The sequence below is a fragment of the Falco cherrug genome, chromosome 9 (genome assembly GCF_023634085.1).
Source record: "Falco cherrug isolate bFalChe1 chromosome 9, bFalChe1.pri, whole genome shotgun sequence".
Classification (NCBI taxonomy): Eukaryota; Metazoa; Chordata; class Aves; order Falconiformes; family Falconidae; genus Falco; species Falco cherrug.
The window spans coordinates 35,803,926-35,826,476 of record NC_073705.1 but is presented as its reverse complement, the minus strand read 5'-3'; the positions used below and the strand labels follow the sequence as shown (position 1 = coordinate 35,826,476).

Genomic DNA, 22,551 nt, shown 5'->3' with positions numbered 1-22,551 from the left:
CCTTATAAACCAGAGACAAGTAGGCTAAAGCAGTCAGGAGAATCTTCCTCGTGATTTAGAAGTGGCCCATATATGTATGCTTGTGTGTGCATGTGCACACACATGGCATCTTCTTGTACAGCAAAGATGTTACCCATTACTTGCATAGTTCACAACCTGCTTGCTTTGTGCAAATGCCATTAAAAGAAATGGGGAGAGGGTGGCAAAAGTAGTGTACCGTGCTTTGTTCTTTCTTCTTCCAGCACTAAGAGTCTGTTCTACTTTGCTGTTTTGCCTCAGCATAGATATTGTAACCAATATTTTTTTCCACTGTGTATTTTTTACCCAAAAAGATGAGTGCCAAACTCAGACATAAGTGTCTCCAGTTACTTAGCAGAGTCTGTGAAGTACTTTCCAGGCCTCTTTTCCTGCACACCACAAATACCTGCCATGTGGTGAATGAAACAATAATTATATTTGCTGAAAAAAACCCTGCAAATTTAGCAGATGTTTCAACTTTGAGAGGAAAAAGGCCTTGTTATGTTATCTAAGGAAAGAACAGTGCTCTGTACCTCTGCAGTGTTTTCAGAGGAGAGATTTTAGAATTTTGTACTGCTACTACCCATTCAACATACTTACACATAAAGTATACTCTGCATTGGTATATTGATGCATGGGAAGTTTGTGGTTTTGGTTTTTTTGTTTTTTATTGTGATTAATTTGATAATAGAACTGGAACCGGATCTCATGTTCAGAAACCTGTGTCTGTTCCTGTACTTGTCCTTGCAAATGGGTCATTAGTCAAAGGTCTGTGCACCCCAGCAGTACCCTCCTGCTGTTCAGTGCCACAGCTTTGTAATCTGAATCTGTGTTAGCAAATATGCAGGACAACGTGAATTTCAGCCGATTTACCCATCCTGATTTACCCTCAAATCTGAATTTACTAGTGTATGAACATGTGCATAACTGGCACTGTGAACTGGCACCTAAGTGTGTTCTTGATGTTCTCCTCATGCTTACTACTTCATTGCCCTTAACGAAAGCCAGGATAAAGAGAGGATAAGTACAATGATGTAGTCTAAATCTCTAGTACTTGATACTTTCTGCAATAATGTGATAAAATAGATGAAGACAACCCAATCTGTAGAAAATGAAGACCTGAACTCTCAACTGACAAACAGGAAAAGTTTCCTGAACATACTACTGCAAATTCAGCTTGGAAAATCTGCAAGAAGCAGGATAGCTAGATTTCAGTTGTGGTTGGAAATAATAATGCATATGCAAAGAATCAGATTTCTGTTACATACTGATTGTTTATTGTGGTATTCTTATGGAGTAAACTGGTGAGAAAACATAGAAAACTTTAAAATCTCTAATCTGGAAAGCATATGCAATTTTGGTATGCCTTCCAATTGATCATCTTGTTATAAACGATCTGAAACGTGTTTTAACTTTGAAGCACATTCAGTGTTACTGTATTGTTTCAACTTTTGCAGACTTCCAACAGAACCTTTGATATTCCTCTCACTTTGTCTGGAGCAGTAGTTCTACGGGAAAGACTAAATTATGAAGAAAAGACTCGCTATTTTGTCATTGTTCAAGCAAATGTAAGTATAGATCTCTTCATGGCCATTTATGTTACTGATTTAGGTGGGGGTTTAATTTGCAGATTTAGATTTTTCCAAGGCAAGGAAAAGTCTCATTGAAATATCAGGTTTAATATTACTCTTCTCCTGAAGGTCTTATTTAGCATTCATCTAGGTTGTTGCAAGCTTATATATATTATTATTTGTTTAAAAGGCTTGCTCAGTGTGTATAACAAGACAACCTTTTTTTGCACAAGGAACAAGTTGCAAATTTGAAGTACAGACCATGCAGGAAAGTACATTCTAGTGTCACTAAGTGTTCATTTTCTAACAAATCTAGTGATGCTAATTTGATCTCAAATGATTTTAATGGATACAATTTAGTTGTATCCTTCAGGTTTGAAATGCATTATTCTATAAAGAGGTGATTCTTCTTTCAAGTCATATTGTGCAAGTGTATGTGGAGGTTTTTACAGAGTGCCTGGCAGTGGATAATGCATACTGAGAAGTGATGTTTAAACTGTATCTAATATATCTGTCATCAGAGAAATTTTTTGGTGCCCTTGAGGGCTGTGAAAGCTTTTTCCTTTTTTGTCCTTCTGATAATAGCTGAAACAAAAACTTCTCTATTGTTTACCTCTGTTGTGATACTACTTCATTTGTGGGAAAATGAGAATGCTCTGAAACAACTTTAGCTTGGTCCTGAATTCACACATTTATATTACTGTCATCTTTCTGATACAGAAGTGTAGATACATTTCACAGCCCACTTTCCTATATGTTCTGTGGCGTGTTCAGCATTCCCTCAACAGAAGATAAGCTCCAGGAGTGCCTCAGTGGTTTTTGCACTTAGATATATCTCAGGGTGCTTCCTGGCTGTTAGAACAAGTGGTTTCACCTGGGCAACATAACTTACTGATCTCTTGAACAGGAATGTGGGAAGGCTCAGAACTGATTTGCCTTGTTTTTCTATCAATAATTTATTCTGCAGATCACCACTGCATATTCACAGCTCTTTGATGTCAGAGCTGTGAGTTTCATGAGATACTGTGCTCCTAGAAAAGTAACTGGGGTAGTTGAGCAGGTTGTGTTTTTCAAGAGAAAGGCATGGTGTGCAGCAGGTGCAAACACCTTGTGTGAAGTGAGGAGCCTACCACACTGAAGGAGCAACTGGTGAAGGCACAGTGTGGGATGCACAGTGGCAGTACTACAAAACAATTTCAATATTAATTTGGGTTTTTTTTTTTTTAATATGTGGTCCTTACACAGTAAATTGTCACCTTTGTGGTATTGGGTTTGGGACTAGAGCTGTGCTGACAGCTTCTGTATTATGTTTATATATAATGGGGGAGCTTGTGTGATTGATATGTCTTGCAAGGCCATGTGTGTTCTCAAACATACTCAAATGGGAATTGAGCTTACTACAATTTTGAGTTCTCACAGATGAGAAATTATATTTCAAGCGAAGACTCTTATGTTCTACAGCCCAGCTTATTTCAGCTTTTTTAGGAGTTTGCCTTATGCATCCTTTCTTTTTTTCCCCCACTTTACAAAATACTGCAGGCTGCATTTAATTTTCTGTATTGAATGTGCTATTCAATCATACTTCTATTCCACTGATTACATTATCAATGATGTTTTATTGTTCTTGCATACTGAAGATACTACATGAAATTAATTTCTCTGTATCTGCTCTGTTCCAGTATTACTCAAAGGCACATATTGGGGGAACATAAAAAAGTTTAGCTAATTATGAATGCTGCTGCTTGTAGCTGCTATTGTTTTTCCTTATTGACCATGAAGAAAGCTGAATTCAGAAATTCCCATATTTAGTAACTATAAATGTGAAACAGTTTCAAAAACTGAGTGGGCTGCCAAATAGGAAAAAAATGTGTATTCAGTCTGATTTAGAGCAATGATCTATTCCTCTTACACAGATGATGATACTAACAGCGTAAATACTTTAAAAAAATATGCTTTTCTTTTTTATAGCCATGTTATCCTAGGATAGGAGGGCAAGACTTATCTAATTGCCCATACTCCCTCTGAAAGATTTTATTTTTGTAAAGAAAAGCTATCACAACAGTTCCTCTGTGAAAATGGAAAAAATTTTGACTGCTTTAAAAAAACCTAAATAATGGGATAGTCACGCTGTTTCTCCACTATGATAACAAAAGAAGAAAGAAAAGGTGAACTGTTGCTAGTGTGTACATTGTTTGGGGTATAAAAATAATCTAGGTGGTTCTCACAATTTAGGAAGGTATAGCTTTATTTTGTTCCATCTGGAAAGTAAAAAAAAGGAGACAATAAAGAAGTTGCAATACCCAATGGTGTCTTATGTATCCAAACATTTAAATAAATAAATAAAAAAGCCAAACTATGATATGTTGAAAAGAAACTGCCATGTACCATGGAGCCTTTTTTTGGGGTGCAGCATTGTAGATACTTTATTGTGGACAGAAGCGTTCTTCAACTTTTAAAAACTAGAGCAGTATAACTTATTCTCTAGATGAATCAGATTTCCACATGGAATGTAGTTTGGAGATCTTGGGTCAGTCTCATTACTGTCCTCTAGCTGTTTTTTTTGGAGGGTGGGGTGCGTGGGGGTGGTAAATATTTCTTACATTGCGGTGTGCCGAGGTGGGTTGAGCATTACAGCCCAGGGCCTCTCCACTGCAAATTAAAAGATAAGTAGTTACTGCTTATGCTTTCCATTTCTGTAAGTGGAAGTCCTTTGACTTTTAGATAGGATTTGGTAGAGCTACAGAAGGCAGCTTAAGATGTATTTCTGTCCTGGTTTTGGCTGATTTGTCAATTGGAGAACCAAGGAGTGATCAGCAGGACCCACTCACCCTTTAATAGTCGCATATGGCCAGTGGGAAAGTGTAATGGAGAGTGGAGATTAACAGTGGACTATCAAGATGGAGAGTGGAGACTAACAGTGGACTCTCAAGGTCTGACTGAAGTCATGCTGCCACTGAGCACAGCTGTACTGGACATGCTAGAACTTCAATACAAGCTGGAGACAAAGGCAGCGAAGTGGTATGCCGCAGCTGATATCACTGTTGCATTTTTCTCAATCACTTTGGCAGTAGAGGGTAGGCCACATTTTCTTTCACTTGGAGAGGTATCCAGCACACCTGTAATCACCTGCCCTGGGGTGGAAACACATGCCTACCATCTGCCATGGACTGATCCAGACTGCACTGGAACAGGGTGAAGCTCCAGAACAGCTGCAATATGTTGATGACATCATTGTATGGGGCAATTCAGCAGAAGAGTCTTTTGAGAAAGTGAAGAATGTAGTCCAAATCCTTCTGAAAGCTAGTTTTGCCATAAAACAAAATAAGGTCAAGGGACCTCCACAGGAGATCCAGTTTTGGGGAATAAAATGGCAAGATGGGTGTCGTCAGATCCCAATGAACAAAATAACAGCTATGTCTTCACCAACTAGTAAAAAGGAAACTCAGGCTCTCTTAGGCATTGTGGGTTTTTGGAGAATGCAGATTCCAAGTTACAGTCTGATTGTAAGCCCTTTTTATGAAGTGACCTGAAGAATGATTTTAAATGGGGCCCTGAGCAACAACAAGGCTTTAAACAAATTAAACAGGAGATAGTTCAAGCAGTAGCCCTTGGCCCAGTCTAAGCACAGCAAGAAGTAAAAAATGCACTCTGTGGCACAGCTGGGGAGAAGAATGGTCCTACCTGGATCCTGTGGCAGAAAGTACCAAGGGAGACTCTAGGTCAAGCCTTAAGCTTTTGAAGTTGGGGATATAAAGGATCTGAGGCTCAATATACTCCATCTGAAAAAGTTATACTGGCAGCTTATGAAGGGGTTTGAGCTGCTTCGGAATTGATTGGTGCTGAAGCACTGCTCCTCCTGGCACCCTGCCTGCTGGTGCTGGGCTGGATGTTTGGAGGGAGGGTCCCCTCTACACATCATGCAGCTGATGCTACATGGAGTAAGTGGGTCACGCTGATCACACAGCAAGCTCAAATGGGAAACCTCTGTTGTCCAGGAATCTTGGAAGTGATCATGGACTGGTCAGAAGGCAAAGATTTTGGAATGTCACCAGAGGAGGAAGTGACATGTGCTGAAGAAGCCCCACTGTACAATGAACTGCCAGAACATGAGAAGCAGTATGCCTTGTTCACTGATGGGTCCTGCTGTATTGTAGGAAAGCATTGGAAGTAGAAGACAACTGTGTGGAGTCCCCTATGATGAGTCATAGAAACTGCTGAAGGAGAAGGTGAATTGAGTCAGTCTGTGGAGGTGAAAGCTATCCAGCTGGCTTTAGCTATTGCTGAATGAGAAAAATGACCAATGCTTTATCTCTGTACTGGCTCGTGGATGGTGACAAATGCCCTGTGGGTGTGGTTACAGCAATGGGAGAAAAGTAATTGGCAATGCAGAGGTAAACTCGTCTAGGCTGCTGCATTGTGGCAAGATATTGCTGCTCAGGTAGAGAACCTGGTTGTGAAGGTGTGTCATATAGATGCTCATATACCCAGGAGGTGGGCTACTAAACTAAAGAGCATCAAAACAACCATCAGCTAGCTCAGGTGCTAAGACTTGAAGTGGCTTAGGTGGACCTGGATTGGAACGTAAAGGTGAATTACTTACAGCTTAGTGGGCCCATGACATCTCAGGCCATCAAGGAAGAGATGCAACATATAGATGGGCTTGTGATCAAGGGGTGGACTTGACCACCATGGACACTATCTCACAGGTCGTTTGTGAATGTGAGACATGCACTGCAGTTAAGCAAGCCAAGCAGTTAAGGCTTCTCTGGTATGGTGGATGATGGCTGAAATATAAATATGGGGAGGCCTGGCAGACTGACCATATCACACTCCTGCAAACCCACCAAGACAAGTGCCATGTGCTTACAGTGGTAGAAACAAGCACTGGATGGCTGGAAACGTATCTCGTGCCCCATGCCACTGCTGGAATGCTTTCCTGAGCCTTATAACAACATGGTACCCCAGAAAGAATTGAGTCAGACAATGGAACTGATTTCCAAAAGAATCTCACAGACACCTGGGCCAAAGAGCATGGGATTGAGTGGGTATATAACATCTACCATGCACCAGCCTCTGGGAAAATTGAACAATACAATGGGCTATTAAAGGCTAGAGTGAGAGCAATGGGTGGTGAGACCTTCAAACACTGGGGTACCAGGTGGCTTTTGCTCAATGTGTTAGTCAACACTAGAGGATCTGCCAGTTGGGCTGGTCCTGCCTAGTCAAAACTTCTACATACTGTAGAAGGGGATAAAGCACCTGTAGTGTGTGTAAAGAATGTGCTGGGAAAGACAGTCTGTGTTATTCCTGCCTCAGGGAAAGGCAGACCCATCCATGGGATTGTTTTTGCTCAGGGAATTGGGTGCACTTGGTGGGTAATGTGGAAGGATGGGGAAGCCTGATGTGTACCTCATGGCGATTTGATTCTGTCATTGATTTTAATTGTATGACGTTAATTGCTATATAATACTGTATGTCATCACTTCTGTGATTGCTAAATGCCATATCAACAGTATTGCAGTAAGAATTACCTGGATTAATGAAGAATGAATTCTGATGAAACTGAGCAAAGCAGAGCAATGATAGAACCAGACAATTGCAATGGTGATGGAACCAGAGCTGGCTTCAGCATGCGGCAATCCCACCACCACACACCATCTCTCTTGCCTTGAAGGACTACTATGACAGGTGGAGGCCAAAAGTCACGGACTAAATGAACTCAATGGTCATTTTAGAGGGATGGCTCATAGACTAAGGGAATTATATCTGTGTGTATATATGAAAAGACAGGAAAGATAGTCGTGATTAATTGGAATGTATTGGAAAGTGTGAGACCTGGTCATGATGTAGATGGCGTAGAATAAGGGGTGGATATTGTCCTGGTTTTGGCTGGGATAGGGTTAATTTTCTTCCTAGGAGCTGGTACAGTGTTGTGTTTGGGGTTTAGGATGATTACATCAAGTAATGTTGATAACACTGATGTTTTAGTTGTTGCTGAACAGTGTTTGCACCAAGTCCAGACTTTTCAGCTTCTAATACTGCCGTGCCAGTGAGTAGGCTGGTTGTGCACAAGAAACTATGAGGGGACACAACCAGGACAGCTGACTCGAACTGACCAAAGGGATATTCCATACCATATGATATCATGCTGAAAAAAAACAACTGGGGCGAGTTGGCCGAGGTTGGCCTGCTGCTCAGGGGCTGGCTGGGCATTGGTCACTGTGTGGTGAGCAATTGCTTTATGCATCACTTGTTTCATATATTCTTTTTTCATTATTGTTATTTTCTCTTCCTTTTTTTTGTGTTAAACTGTCTTTATCTCAACCCATTAAGTTTTACGTTTTTGCTGATTCTCTCCCCCATCCCGCTGAGGGGGAGTGAGCAAGCAGCTGTGTGGTGTATAGCTGCCTGCCACGTTAAACCACAACTAATTCAGTTTGTAAGTAGGGCACAAAGGACTTTTTATCTTGTACAAATACGCTGGATTTTTTATAGCTGTAACAAGACATGTACATTAATTTCATACATTTCCTAAGAATTAATTCATCAAAACTGTATTATTTCTGATGCCTCACAGTATTTCTTAATTCAAGAGGTGAACTTTTCCCTCTTAATTGTATTTCTGAGTCTTTAAGGCTGTAAACTTGAGGACTGAAGTTTCTGTAATTAGTTGTTTTTCTAGAAAATGGGTAATTATGGTGCTTACACATTTTTACCTTAGCTTTAACTTTAAACTTATTTGTAGATTCTGAATTTAGAAGGTCTTACCATATACAACTTGTTTGCTCCATAGGACCGAGCCCAAAATCTTAATGAGCGACGGACAAGTACAACCACCCTGACAGTAGACGTGCTTGATGGGGATGATTTGGGACCAATGTTTCTTCCCTGTGTCTTGGTGAATAATACTCGTGACTGTAGACCTCTTACCTACCAAGCGAGCTTGCCAGAACTGACAGATCCTGTAAGTCCTCTTGACTTTTTGTAAGTTTTATATGTTTGTTTTGCAAGCAGCTGTCATCTTTGGACACAATTGAGAAATGTAACTAGAAAGGTCACATATGCTTTTTGCCATGAGTTATGTGCTAAACAAAAGCAAACCAAGGTAAGAGATGTATGTATGTTTGTGTGTATATATATGTGTAGGAATAGATGGTGAAATTCAACCTTTGATACAATGGCAAGTTGTTCGTTCACTGCAAGGGTTGAGTCTCACGGAAATTTGCTAAATTATGGAGTTGCTGTTCCTTATCCATCCATGTTTTGCTCTCAAAATATCCTGAGGAAGTCACTAGTCCCTGAAAAGATTATTTGTTGCTGTTCCTGGGTTTCAATCAAGAGGCACTAAAAAACAATATGTGTTTATACCATGTAGATGCTTGTACTAAGTATGTCAGTTAATACATCAGTTTGGATAGGGATAAAGGTCAATGTAAGGCTCATTTCACACTGAAACGTACACAGTGAATGACAAGAGGAGGAAGCGAGAGCTTGTTCTTTCTAGGTGCAAGATGGTGCCAATTCCCCTTCCTTATAGGAGAGATGCTGCTTGGTACCACGGAGCTGTGCAGCTCTTGCTGGGGGAAATAGAAATATGGATTTCTTAATTGTTATTGATATATGACCTTTGCTTCTTATATCTAAGAATATAAAATGGAAGAACCGATTGAATCAGTAGGTATTGCCCCACCTGATTAACATTTCCATTAAGATGACATTAAGTTAATGTTAAGTATCAATGTGAAGATCGTGACTTCCATTGTTCATTGCAGGACACACTCTCTGTCCTGTTTCCTCTGACCAGGAGACGAGGGAGGTTGAAGCTGTAAGTGTGGAGGTTCCTGCTGTTTTCTGCCTTATTTGTCTGGCCATCCTGTGCCTCGTAGTCTTTTCCCATCCCACACATTATGGCATCCTGCTTTGTCTGGCCTCAGGGGTCCTGCTGCAGATATGCTTGAGCTAGGTCAGCAAGCACTGCTGCCACCCTGCTTGGTTGATTCCTATGATGTTTTTAGCAAGTTACAAAAACTGTCACAGTTGGTTTATCCATTTTAGGACCAGCTGAAATTGTGTCTAATATACAGCAGTTGTTCAATTGCTTCTGCACAGGTTAACAGTACAGGTCCTGGTTTAATAAACAGTGCAATCTCAAAGAGGCAAGATAGGGCTTATTGTAAATCAAGATCATTGTGATCTGTGTGCCTTCTGGATAAGTGAGGGCTAGAAGTTTCAGGGAGGTGGTATAAGTTTGTCTGGACCCCTTGGCAAATTTCTGGGAGAAGAACGGGTCTTACAGGGCACATGTATCTTCAAAGGAGGTGATTTCTCTCTGCTGGAGAATCTCTTCCTAACAACTGTAGCCTGATTTGTAAGTTGTAGCAAGACTAGGATCTATGATATTCAGCTTGTAACAGAAGCAAAGTGGTTGTAAAAGGGAAGGGGAGAGATGTTCCATATTTAATCTTGACATATTGATTTACACAACTCTCTTTCTGCCCCCACCCCCACCACTTCTACACCTTGGTATTTGATGATGCTTTGTAATTGTGGTCTGTTTTGGACTTTGTGAATAAATGCTTTTACTTTAAATTCTACATTAATTTGGTTTGGGCTTAGTGTCGTTTTAAGGAAACTGGGCAACCACAAGTTACTCTCCAGCTGGGTATGTGGCCTCATCAGGGTTACTAGGCACCCAAACTATGCAGGATGACAGAGTGTGACCCCTTTTTATCTGCACAGCTCCAATAGACTTCTCAGTAGAGAGGCAAAGGAGACAGAAATTATTAATCACTGGTGTTTGATCATTACCTTGTTTTTTATCTGGTTATCTTAAGGTATAATTCAAATCATACAATTATCCTGATACAGCTGTCACGGATGAAAGGAATCCAGCTCTGCCTCCGTTCCTGCCCTTGGTCAGGCACATATGCTGTGCTGGAAGGCAAAATGGTCAGTGTCTGCCAAGGAGGGCATCTAGGCTAGGAAAAATCTGACTAGTGATTTAGATGCCAAGTTGCAAAATACATTCGTTTAACTTCATAAGCTACAATCTGTTCAGGTGTCAGCTGTTTTGTTTGCTTTTTGGCTTTTTTGAGTCAAACTGCACCTTGAGAAATCTGATCTATGAAATGAGAAACTGGTTCTGTTGATAAACTACCATCTCTTTGCTGTTTATCTAGTTGTAGCACTGTAGCAGTTTTGGTAAATGTAAGTGGAAGAGGGATGTTTGAAGTCAAAGTTTTACCTTGGTAGCTCAAATGTTTACTTGACTTCCAAATGATAGTTTCTTTAGAAGTTACAGATGGTACCTAAAAAGATTCAGCTAGTAAACACATGTATTAAATGTGTCCTGCAAGAGCAGTGTGATAAAGTGCAGAGAAGCCTGAGGTGTCTGGACTAGCCAGGGGCTGGCAGTGGACTCACGCAGTGGTCTGGCAAAGCAGCCTGGGCAGAGTACCTCATTCGGAGATGGATTGGAGATTTCTGCATGATGTGAAACTGTTGCATTGTACCATGTAGCCAAGACTCATCTGAATCTGTAATGCTCGAAGATTTTAAGTACAGTGTCAAGTTATATAGAAGCAGATAGTAATCAATATACTCCTCAGAATGATTTATCTGAAGTTACTTGCACCAGTTGTTTTTTTTTTAAAAGACCAAAATTTACTACGCTGTAGTTGTGGAAGCTCCAGCGTGTGTAGCAAATGGAATAGAAGAGTGCTGTTTGCTGGGAGTGTTTTAGTGGTAGCTACTACATAGGCTAAAGGACTATTTGTAGTCCAACATAATTTTTTTTTTTTTTAGTTTTATTTTTCATTTTTCAATGAATATGAGAAGCAATATTAATTAATGTAGAACAAAGTTGAATTATTCAGAAGCAGTAGCTTGAAAAAGAAGTCCTGCTTTACGGGGCAAGTTGACTACTCAGCTGATCCCTAAAGTAAAGCATTGAATGTAACTAGTAGGAATAATTTTTTTGTTCAGTCTTTCACAATTACTTGTTTTAGTTGACATCTGTCCATGAATTTACTCAGGTAAAAATCATATTTCCTTTCCAAGCTTCTTTCCCTTAGACACTCTAAAGCAGTTGGATACATTTGCAATGAAGAATCCATACAGCATGTGCTTTGTTTATGGTCTTTGGCAGGCAGAGATGGAAGAGGCCAGCAAAAGTAACGGATCTGTTTGTTACCAGAGAGCAATTTATTTTCCTGAAGTACAATATCAAGGTTTACCCTATGCCTTCTGAGAGCTGGTCTGACTCATGGCAGTATTAATACTATTATGATATCTGCTCCAGTCTGGGCAGAGTGCTGTTTGATTAGTTCATACACTTGTAAAAACCTGTTTTGCATTTCTGCCATTTGCACGGACAGTGTAAATCCCCTCAAAACTGGACATCTTCCAAGCAGAGCCAAAGGTTGTGTGATGGTCCTGTCTGAGCGTACATATGGAATGAAGTGTTGTGATAGTGCCTTCTTGCTCAGCCAGCTGCTGTGTGTAGCCAACTGAGCTTTGCCACAAGATGTGACCGTTCCTCATTGGTGGTTGCCTGGTTTTGTGAGTGTCATTTTTGCAGTGCCACCAATAAGCTACTGTAATTAATGACTGTGATGGCCTTACTAGGTCTAGGATCACAGCTAAGGTCATATAAACATCAGTGTCTCTGATATCAAATGCATGTGAGGTGCTCTTGTAGCTTTGTAGAGGAGGCAGAGATTCATGTTTGGAGTAAACAAACTTTGAATGTTTTTATAGCACATTAGTGCTTCTGAATGATTAAACCTGTGGCAGGTGAGTGGTAAGTGAGAGCTAAACTGCCTTGCCACTGCCAAAGCCTGGACAAAGCTAAGTTAACAGCCTGTAATCCACACTTTAGATTATGTATTGCTTCCCTGGGCAGTAATTTGCTTGTGAAGTGCTACCTGTTGAGTCTGATTCAGTGCCCATGACAGTGATAGAGTAAGCTGCTTTACAAGTTCCCAGACCAGGACGGAAAAGAAACATATCTACTAAGTTTTGAGGCCTCTAATAATCTTTTCAAAAATTATCTTGAAGAAAAGACACCAAAGCCCCACTGTATGACAGTATTCAAAGTTGTTTGAATTTCTGTCTCATAATACATGTGCCAATCCTTCAACTTTTTTCCTTTAGGTGAATGCAAAGTACAGCTTCGGTGATGTCTTACAATGAGCTAGCATAAACCTTTCAAATTTCAAGTGTATTAAGCCAAATATATTGCATTATAAAAGGAAAGTAGTGTCTTTGCTAGATGAAAGGATGCATGCATAAACCTCCTGAACCCACTTCTGTGTGTGTCTCCTAATTGCCACCATCCTACTTTCTAGGAATGAATTTACTGTTGTTAGCTAAATTGTAGTTTGCAAGAAAACCTGTGTTGTTTGTTGCTTGGGTTTTGTGGTTTTGTTTGTTTGTTTTGTTGCTACATAATTTTGTATTTGCCTTAGTGTTTCTGTGTCTGATCAAATGTGCTAAGTGATTTCTCCTTCCCCTTGCCCCCCCCCATTTCAGGAAGACTTCAGTAAATTAGCAATTATTATCAGGATGTGCAAGTTATCAAATGGAGTTTAGAAAATATAACCTCATGAATATCTCATAACACTGGAAAGATAATTTCTCCTCCCTCTATCCCCTTCGATCTGTTCCTGTTATGCTCACTTTGTGAAGGTTTTGTCCATTTCTATACTCAGTTTGTTCCATCATCATGCAAAGAAGAAAAGCCAATTAGCAGTAAAGTATAGATTAGGTTTATTTAATCAGTTGCTGGACTATTTTTGCACCAAGCTGATCCTTTATCAAGTTCCACAGGGTAATTATCAGTCCATGTGAACACTAATATACTCCATGACACCTATGAGGCTTTCTTTGTACTAATTCAAGATTCAACACTTTAAATATCTAGCTGCATTATGAGACATTGCTTATTAATGCACCACTGATAGATCTCTTTACATGGAAAGTATTTATTTTTATACTAATTATCCTCTGTATCCTTAGGAGTTGTGTCAGCAGGGACCTTACTAAGTCTGTGGGCTCAGCTGCCCTGTTGAGCAGAGCCTCAAGGAGTTGAGTCTGAGCAGGACTGCTAGATGAAAGGCTTAAAAAAACCCAGTGAAAAACATTCCCTAAAGAACAGTGTCATCAAGGGGAGTAAAAAAGGTACTGAAGAACAGGAAGTGCCCCTAGAAGCCCTCAAGCTTTTATGACCAAGAAGGACCTCTTTAGTTAGGTTAGTTTGGATTTAGGGGAAGAAAACTGAACTTTGAAGAGGTGGTATTATAATCCTGCTGATTGAAAGCCTCACTTGATCAGTCAGGGAAGGAGTCTTCCCTGTAGACAACTGCACGCATCCTGTAACACAGTTTTGAAACTGTAGAAGCTGCGTACTTTTGATGATAAGGTGAAATGAACAGTTTTGCTCTACTGTCACTGAAATCAAGAGTTACAATTTTTTTTAATTGCAAAATTTAGGTCATTATATATTCTATATTTAAAACTGAGCAGTCTTTTCTGATTGTTTCAACAACCTTTTTTTTTTTTACAAGGAGAAAGGTTTTGTGTACTTCATGCAAGGGACAAAATATTTCATTGACTTTCTTATATGCAAAGGATAATAAACCATCATAATATTAAGAATTATGGCTATATAGTAAATGCATCAAATCCTCAGTGTATCTTGACAGAGAGTAAATCTTGGAATTTAGAATTGCTTGAAGAGTTCTCAGTACGGAAAAATGTGTTTTGCATCAGGCTGATAGTTGTGTCAAAAATGACAGGTGCTTTTTAAAACTCACATCTTATCTTGTCCTTTCTTGCTGAAACTCTAAAGGCAATCACAATGTTTTTTGTCCAAGCTGTTTCCTATTCCTCTGCAGCATTCTAGCTCAGCATCATAGGGTGATGTACTATAATGGCTGCAGTAAAATAACTTTTGTACCACCTTCCCTGGTGTATTGTGGTTTAGCAGTTATTTGCAATTATTGTTTTGGGAATTAGGGACTGACCCTTTATGGTACCTTCTGGTCACCATCACCTATTGTAGTAGGGAGACCGTTGGGATGTGGAGGAAATGGGTAATTCTCTTGAGTGTGAGAACTGGAAATGCCGTAGGAGGGAACTGAGATTACAGCAGTGCAGGAAAAGCTAGTTTTATTGGGGTGGAAAAGAAAAACCGAGTTTGGTGGAGGACTGAAGTAATTTGATCAGTGAGTGGGGCTGTTGTTGGGAGCACAGGACACTTCCTAAGTAAACACGTTTGATCAGCTCTGTACAAGTGAGTTCTATGGTGCTTATTGATAGCTAATTAACATTGCAGAGCATGTGCTGGTTTTTTGGTAGCTCTGGGCTTGAGGGTGACAAGCACTTTCCAGTTCTTTCTAACATAACTTCAGTGCAGTTCCTTGCCTTCCGACTGTACAAATACTACTTCCTTCAAAACAGAAAACCTCCTGAAAATTTTCTCAGACACATGCATTAATATAAAAATCGCAAATATAAAAAAATTGCAAAACTAGTAGTGTCTGAAACTTCCGGAAATGGCATCTCCCCATCTTAATGATAACGGCAGAATTATTAGTCAAAGAATAAACTTCATCAAAATGTTCTGTGGGGTTTTTTTAAGTGGGTTTTTATTTATTTATATTTTTTGCTATGGGAATTACCTACCCAAGGAAGACATTTTATGCAGGTATCTACCATGCAAACTAAAACCAAATAACCTTCCCTGAGGTTTGAGAGAAACTTACTAATGCAGCCTGATCTTCCATACAGATGCTGTTAGATTTCTGTGGCACTGAAACAGTCTTCCTAAATTGGCAAATTAGAAATTCAGTCTGAGTTGAAGTGAGTATGTGTGGTTAAAACAACTTTAATAAATCCTTTCAGCATATAAGGAGTCTGCCTCTTTTACCTGTGAAGGGTAAAATCTTACAGAATAGCAGGAATGCTTACCCCTGATGGAAGTGGTTTCTTTCTTGCCTGTTCTTGTAGGTATGACTGATTAAAGTCAAATGTGCAGGTGGGTCAAATGCAGTCACACTGCGTAAAACTAAAAAATCAGGTTAGGCTGCCAGTTTTTCTTGCCAAATCATTTATTTCTTGGTTAGATATGGTCTGTTTAAAACTGCAAATGTTCATGGCTAATTTAGGAAGTTGTTAGTTTCTGAAGCAGTTTTATCTCAATATGCCTTTTTCCTCCCCTTTGCCTTATTTTTACTAAGATTTGGAATTTTTTATTGAAGCGTGGTAAAAGGGGTTTGCCAGCCTTTGGCTTACTCTGCCTGTATTATAGTCTTATGAGTTGTGCTTGTGACTGAGTTGCATCAAGCACCAGGAAATTATTTGAGATTTAATTTGTTTCTGATTATTCCTTTCTCAGCAAAATAGGTGCTGTCCAATTTTTGGGATGGATCCTAAATGCTCTTGTAGGGGATGGTATTTACACTTCTTCCTGGAATTAGACCATGACTGAGCACAATTATGTCTGGTGGAATGTTTAAAGTGTAGCTTGGGTTTGTGGCTTCCAGAGAAAATAGAACTTTCATCATTAGGAGAACTGCATGTTTCTCTTTATGCAAATATTTTCAGTAAGGAAAGAAGTAACTTTGCATTTTGAATAGGCAGTGTCCAGCTCTGTAGTGGTACCTGGCATCGAGACTTATGCTGAAATTAGAGGTATGCTGGGGCACTCTGGGAAAGTAGGTTAGCTGTTTATAGATACATGTCTTGCTGCCTAGCCCAGTAGAGTTGCTCTGTCTCTCTCTTGCATAGTAGTTTTTTGTTATCTTTTCCCTCCATCTGTTTCTTTATCCCTTTTCTATGTTAGAAACTGATCTTAGCTTTGAATTCAGATGTGCATTTCTCAGTAATCAATACATAGGAATGCAGTAATTTTTTTATTGGGTGTGCTGTATTCATCTTTGACCTCAACTACATTCATGTTGCCTGAGGATTCCTCTTTCATTACCAATAATGAACCCATGTGTTCTTTTTATGTCATGGTTTCAGGGCTTGATAGGAAAGAGAAATAAGCATAAGCATGCTTTGATGTTAAATAAATGTTTAGTTGAGAAGATCAACTACTAACAGCTGTTATTTCAGAGTTTCTATACGGTCTATACAATAGATTATTGAAGGTGAAAGCTGACATTTTGTTTAATGTTTCTGCAGCCATTCTCTAATCAATGTAGTAGCTCCAGAGCACAGAAACTCAGGGCTCTTGTACATTGTAGTCCAGGGGTTTTGGGTTACTATATGCATGTGTTGTCCAGCTTTCTGTATGAAATCATTCTCATATTTAATGCCATAATCATTTTGCCTTCTCTTTACAAATACTACTGTATCTGAGTAAATGTGTGACGAAAAACGTTGACAAATCATTATTTGCTACTAAAAGGTTTATGTACTTTCTTATCTGTGTATCATATCCTAGAATATTAATTATAGAAAAGCCTAGCAGTTGGTGTTAATGAGACTAAAATCTTCGGTGAACGATTGCATGTGCTGACAACTGTTGGGCTGTAAGATGAATGAGTTCCTGTGTATTTACTAGTAAAAAATTATTTGGTAGACAAGGCAATGGTGTCACTTCAGCTATACTACAAGAGCTAACCAGAGAAATGCTTCAAAAATTGGGTCTGTATCTATATGTTCTTGGGTTGTTGCTTGTTCAGTAAAGTCTAAAAGAATCTTTTTCGTAACTGAGACTTTGAATAGTCTCATTTTCATTTGCCAGTGGCTGAAGGATGAGCAAATTGACCCATATTTCAGGAATTAATTTTTCATTAGCAATTTAGGTAAAACCTGAAACTCTGATTAAGAACGGGAAAATGAAGATTGATTTCCATGACATGTATGCAGTTTTCAGTGTATTTTTTATTGAAAAAGGCAAATTGTTACAGCCAAGTTATTTGCAGTATAGTTGAGCAGCAGCTAGCAATTCTTCTAATTAAATTAAAGCATAGATGCATGATGAACCGATAGGCAATCTTAAATTGCTTTGAAAGTTGGAAAGCAGTTCAAAAGCAATGATAAGATCCTCTCTTGGGTGCAGTTTACCCTTTAAAGTTTATGAATGAACTTTTCATTTGCATTTTTCTCACTCTTTTCCACTTTAATTGCAGCCATACAGAGGTCACCAGCTTGATATTAAGTTCAAGGCAAGACAACATTTAACTATCAGTAGCATTCACAGTAAATTCACTAGCATAGACTTTTTTATAACTTGGATTGGTCATTTTGAATTAACTCTATGGAAATGACTCAGCACAGTCAAAATGTAAGCTTTGAGAAGCCATTGATTATCTCATAGGGCCTGATAAGCAGTCATAAAAGGTGTTTTAAGTCTTCTGTAATGATTTTTCCCTATCTTTTCTATTTCTATGATTGATTGTCTTTCATATGCAACCTCTTGATGACTAGAGCCTTTTTTTAAAGTAAATGTCACTGAAAAGTAGTGAAGCATGAAAAGGTTAAAATTATGAAGGTGTAATGTTACAGGTAATTAATTTTTATGTATTTGGGAATATGCCAAGTCGGCATGGTTAAAAAGAATTGTCAGTAAATTTGTAAGTTTAATATGTGAATACATGAACTTTGGAATTGTTTTCTATGTTCTCTCTTAGCAGGCAGGCAAGAACTTTACTTACCTGATACGTTAATCAGGCAGGACAGTCACAGTTCATATCTAAGAACTCATGAGTTTAAATATAGATGTATTTCAGATAGAGGAAAAGTTTAGCTGGCTGCTTTCACTTCAAGAACAAACAAAACCATGCTTTTAACTTAGATTGTTAATGAATATTTAAAGGAACCAGATGTTTTAGTTATTGAAACCACTATTTCTAGTTGAGAAAATTATAGCAGACTACAGAATAAGTGAATATAGTCTGAAAGATACTTTCCTGCTGGTGATTTTAACCAAGTTGCATTTCAGAAATAGATTGACCTCTACGGGTACAGAAAACTTGCTTTAAATGTGGGATTACTATGTTGGAGATCTTGCCTCGTATGTTTGTACATACCACAAGAGGCGGGGAAGAATACTGAGTTTCGTGGGAAGACAGAACAGGAAGACACATAGATTTTTTATGACATGAAAAGATAATTGGTTGAGCATGATACACATGCCTCAGGTTTTCACTAATCCTTCTTAAAATGGATGAGTTGGGGTTTTTAAGGGAAAAAGGATCAAGCTTGACTGAAAACTGAGACGTTTTTGGCAATACATAGTCAAAAATGAAATAGGAAAAGAAAAATACATTGCAGATCAAATTTGAAGCTGTGTTTGGGGTGAGAGAAATACATTTTGTTTATGGCTAGGACTGGGTTATCAAGTGACCCATGATACACAGTGGCTGTTGGGACTTCTTTGCAGGAGGAGCAGGAACTCTGGTAGTTCACCAGAGACCCAGTCTGGGCTGGATACTGAGCTAATGGTGAAAACAGGCACATTTTCTAGGTATTTATGAAGCTGTATAGTGAAATTTTAGAGAGTTAATTTCAATTCTGATTCCTTTAATTAAGAGTAAAGAGGGAATAAACTGATAAAAATGACTGATTTTGTATTTATAATTTTCTTCTTTTTTCCAAATATGGAAATGTTCCATTAATTGCCTGATATTTATCAAAATGTTTAGTAACTTTCTGGGAACACTAGTGGGAAAACAATGATTTTTTACAGCTTTGTTAGAAGCTAAGAAGAAAAAGGGTCCTGATTTTGCTTGGAACAAGTAATTGTGGAGCTGTAATTAGAAGTCACTTCCTTTCAGCAATGGAGATGATCGGCTTTGATTCAAACTTTGGTCTGGCACGTCAGCCACATAAGTCAAATACATAAAACATTTGAGAGATCGTCAGGGTGCCTGGTGGGTTCAATGTGTGCAGTAGTACAGGTTCACTAGTGTAAAACACCTTCTTGTGTGGCAGAATCAATGTCAAAAATCTGATGAATTAATGAAGTACAAAAAGTGCCAAGCATCCTCGTCTTAAGTTGATGAGATCTTGCTTTTTCCTCCTTCTGTAGACTTCATTCTCTAGTTCTTATTTTAAAGTTTGTTAAAAAGAAGAAGAAAAAAGAAGAAAAACCCCACCTGCCTCATAACAAAGAAGACTTTAGCATAATGTGTGAGACTACACAGCTTACAAAAAGAATAACTTGAGGACAGTAGGAAAGTGTGATTCCTCACTTCTGCAAGATATTCACTACCTGGGGTTTGAAACTGTCTTGCTGTCTGTGATACCATTAAGGAATTTCAGATATGAAATGACTGAGCCTTTCACTCCTAAAAACTAGACCTTCAGGAGTGGAAAGAGTGCCTGAGAAAGTACCATCTCTGTCTCATTCTGAGCTGGGGTCTGTATCTTGAATATACAATCAACTACTTGTGTGATTTAATTGCTGTCTTGGATATTTGCCATGACAAAAAAGGCACTTTCACAATATGCATTTCTGTTTCATAAAGCCGTGTTTGTTATGGCATGAAGTAGAGCTGTTGCCAAAGAGGAAGCATATGTATTAATTTATTTGATCCTTAAATGTAATTTAGAAATATTTAAATGTTTAAATTGTTGAAATTTAGACAAAATACTTTAGCAGTGATGCTGTATCAGTGAACTTCAGAAAAATTCTCATCTATGTGATAACACTGGTCCTTGTAGAGATAATTACCATTTCAATAGCTAGGCTATCCCCTTAAATTATAATCTAGCTGTTCATTAGGGGTTAGGAAGAAAGAGTTGTCTTTTCACCTTATTGCCACAGTGCAGAGGGTGCAGATTTTATTAGTTCTTCAGTTAATCAAATAGTGATTCATCAGTTAAGGTTTTGCAGATACTTGTGTACTTGCAGGTAACGGGCAATAAAGTAGAGGAACCCTTTGAGGCTGCAGGAGTCACTCTGAGTGCTGCTTCCCTTTTGATAACCATGAAGTCTTGTGGCCTTTTGCAGAAACAGAGCAGCAGGATTTGCTGTCACCTTCTCATCAGCAGTTGTGTGATCTTACACATCTGCAGGCAGGTGATTTGGCACAGACTTGCTTGCCAGGCTTGGCTTTGACAGTATGGCTCTTGATAGCAACGTAGGCGTGGCAGCTCACATTCGGCTGCTTTACCTGGGTTTTTTTGGTTGTCCTGGTGTTTTAAAGGTAACTTGGGAGTCTCCTTGATCCACTGCATCCTACAGTACAAATGTGGCCTTATTCCACTTGTTGTTGTTGTGGTGTTCCCAAGACAGTGTGTGCCCTTGAGGGGCCAGCAGCCTTCCCAGCTGTGCCGTCCACAATGGGATCATACCAGGGAGGGAGCAGCCAAAGGAGCCTTGCTGTCCCAGCGCAGCAGCTCAGGTTGTGACTAGTGTCCTGACCTCCATTCTAAAATGTGAAGAATACAGAGAGAATGTGGTGTGCCATGGCAAAGAGCGTTTCCCTGCCTCCAGCTGTGGGCTACACAATGCAGTGTAGGGTAAGGAGGGGGCAGCGCATCATCATCACTACCAGGGCAATTAGCTTTGCTTCTGCTCTGTAGAAAACCTTGCTTAAATCCTAGCAGTCTTTCCTTTAAAGCATGAGGAAATTCACAGCGAGCTGGAACGCCCTCTTCTGATGCTGAGACAGAACACCCTCTTCTGAAAGAAGTGTGCTGAGTCTGCATTTGGCTCTCCATCAATACCTCCAAGCAGTATAGCAGTGCTCAAGTTTAAAACAGCTTATATGGCTAGATAGTAGGAGATGCTTTGTAAATAATTCCTGATTTTTGTTCTGGAAGAGTCTTGGGATTTGAGAAGAAAAGCATTTAAATGTAAAATTTCACTGTACTGTAAAAAGATGTGAGGATGGGCTTGTGGATGAAGTATGTCAGCATTGCAGGTTCCATGTGTGTATGTACGCATATGATATATCTACAACGGCACACATTTGTTGAAAATTAAAGCATCTGAAATATACCTAGAAAATCCAAGTTTTTTCCTAAATTACCTAAATTAATCTAAATGTGGCATTAATGCCACTGTTAATATTGCCATTAAAGCAGTGTAGTAAAGTGATTATAATAGTGGTGATACAGAATTTGTTACTGGCTCTGGGCACAAACTCTACCTAAAATTCTCTCTTGACAGAGTGACAAACTTTAATGAGAAAATGACAGTAGTGGATACAGTTTGAATTCCATGACATTCCATGCCTGAACTAGAGAAGTTCCCATTAAGTTGCAAGTACAAAAAAAAAAAAACAAACCCCCAAAAAAACCCCAACAAAAAAAAACCCCAAAAACACAATAGTAAAGAAACTGTAAATGTTTCTTCTGACAGCTGAGAGTGGTGGTCCACAGTGCTGTTTTGCTAACCCCAAATGTTAAACTCTAGTATCAGCCTGATCAATAGGACCACTGCTTGACTGCACATTCAATACCTCGGAAATTTGCTATACTTAGAGACTTTTGACCTTACTTGCTCCTCCAGGTGAGAAAATGGCTCTAGCAAAGAAAAGTTCTATGAAGGAAGATACTAAATGTGTAAATAAGAAAACAAACCAGCAACATTATCTTAATAATATCTATGTCTATAATGAATCAGTCAAGAGACAAAGAATCTGGGTGAAATACTGACCTATTCATTTCTATGTTACCTTGTTTTGATTTTTAAAGGAACTACTGCTTTGTTACAGGATATTTTTTTTTTTCTAGTTTCATACAGATTAATATATGAAGGGTCCCACCAGTGGTACTGGTTATGCTTCCCCAAGGGGTTCTCCCACATTGCATTTAGATGTTCTGTCTTGAAAACTGGTGGCAGACAGGTTTTCCTGTTCTATGAACCTGTCTGATTTTGAGCCGAGGTAAACTTCTAGCGCCTCTGGTGCCTATAGCAAGGAGTGCCATAGCATGAGTGTATTTGGGTGAAGCTCCTTGTTCTGTGTATTCTGAGGCTGCCACCAGGTAATTTGTTTAG

General features: G+C 39.1%; 1 protein-coding gene across 8 annotated transcripts in view; it reads left to right on the top strand.

Moving 5' to 3' along the window:
- PCDH15 (protocadherin related 15) overlaps positions 1-22,551 on the top strand; it is a 443,471-nt gene that overhangs the window by 184,876 nt on the left and 236,044 nt on the right. For all 8 annotated transcript variants that reach the window (XM_055720578.1, XM_055720583.1, XM_055720580.1 and 5 more), the window contains 2 exons: positions 1,476-1,586; positions 8,383-8,553. In XM_055720578.1, coding sequence (XP_055576553.1) covers positions 1,476-1,586; positions 8,383-8,553 — 282 coding nt within the window. The remainder of the gene's footprint in view (positions 1-1,475; positions 1,587-8,382; positions 8,554-22,551) is intronic.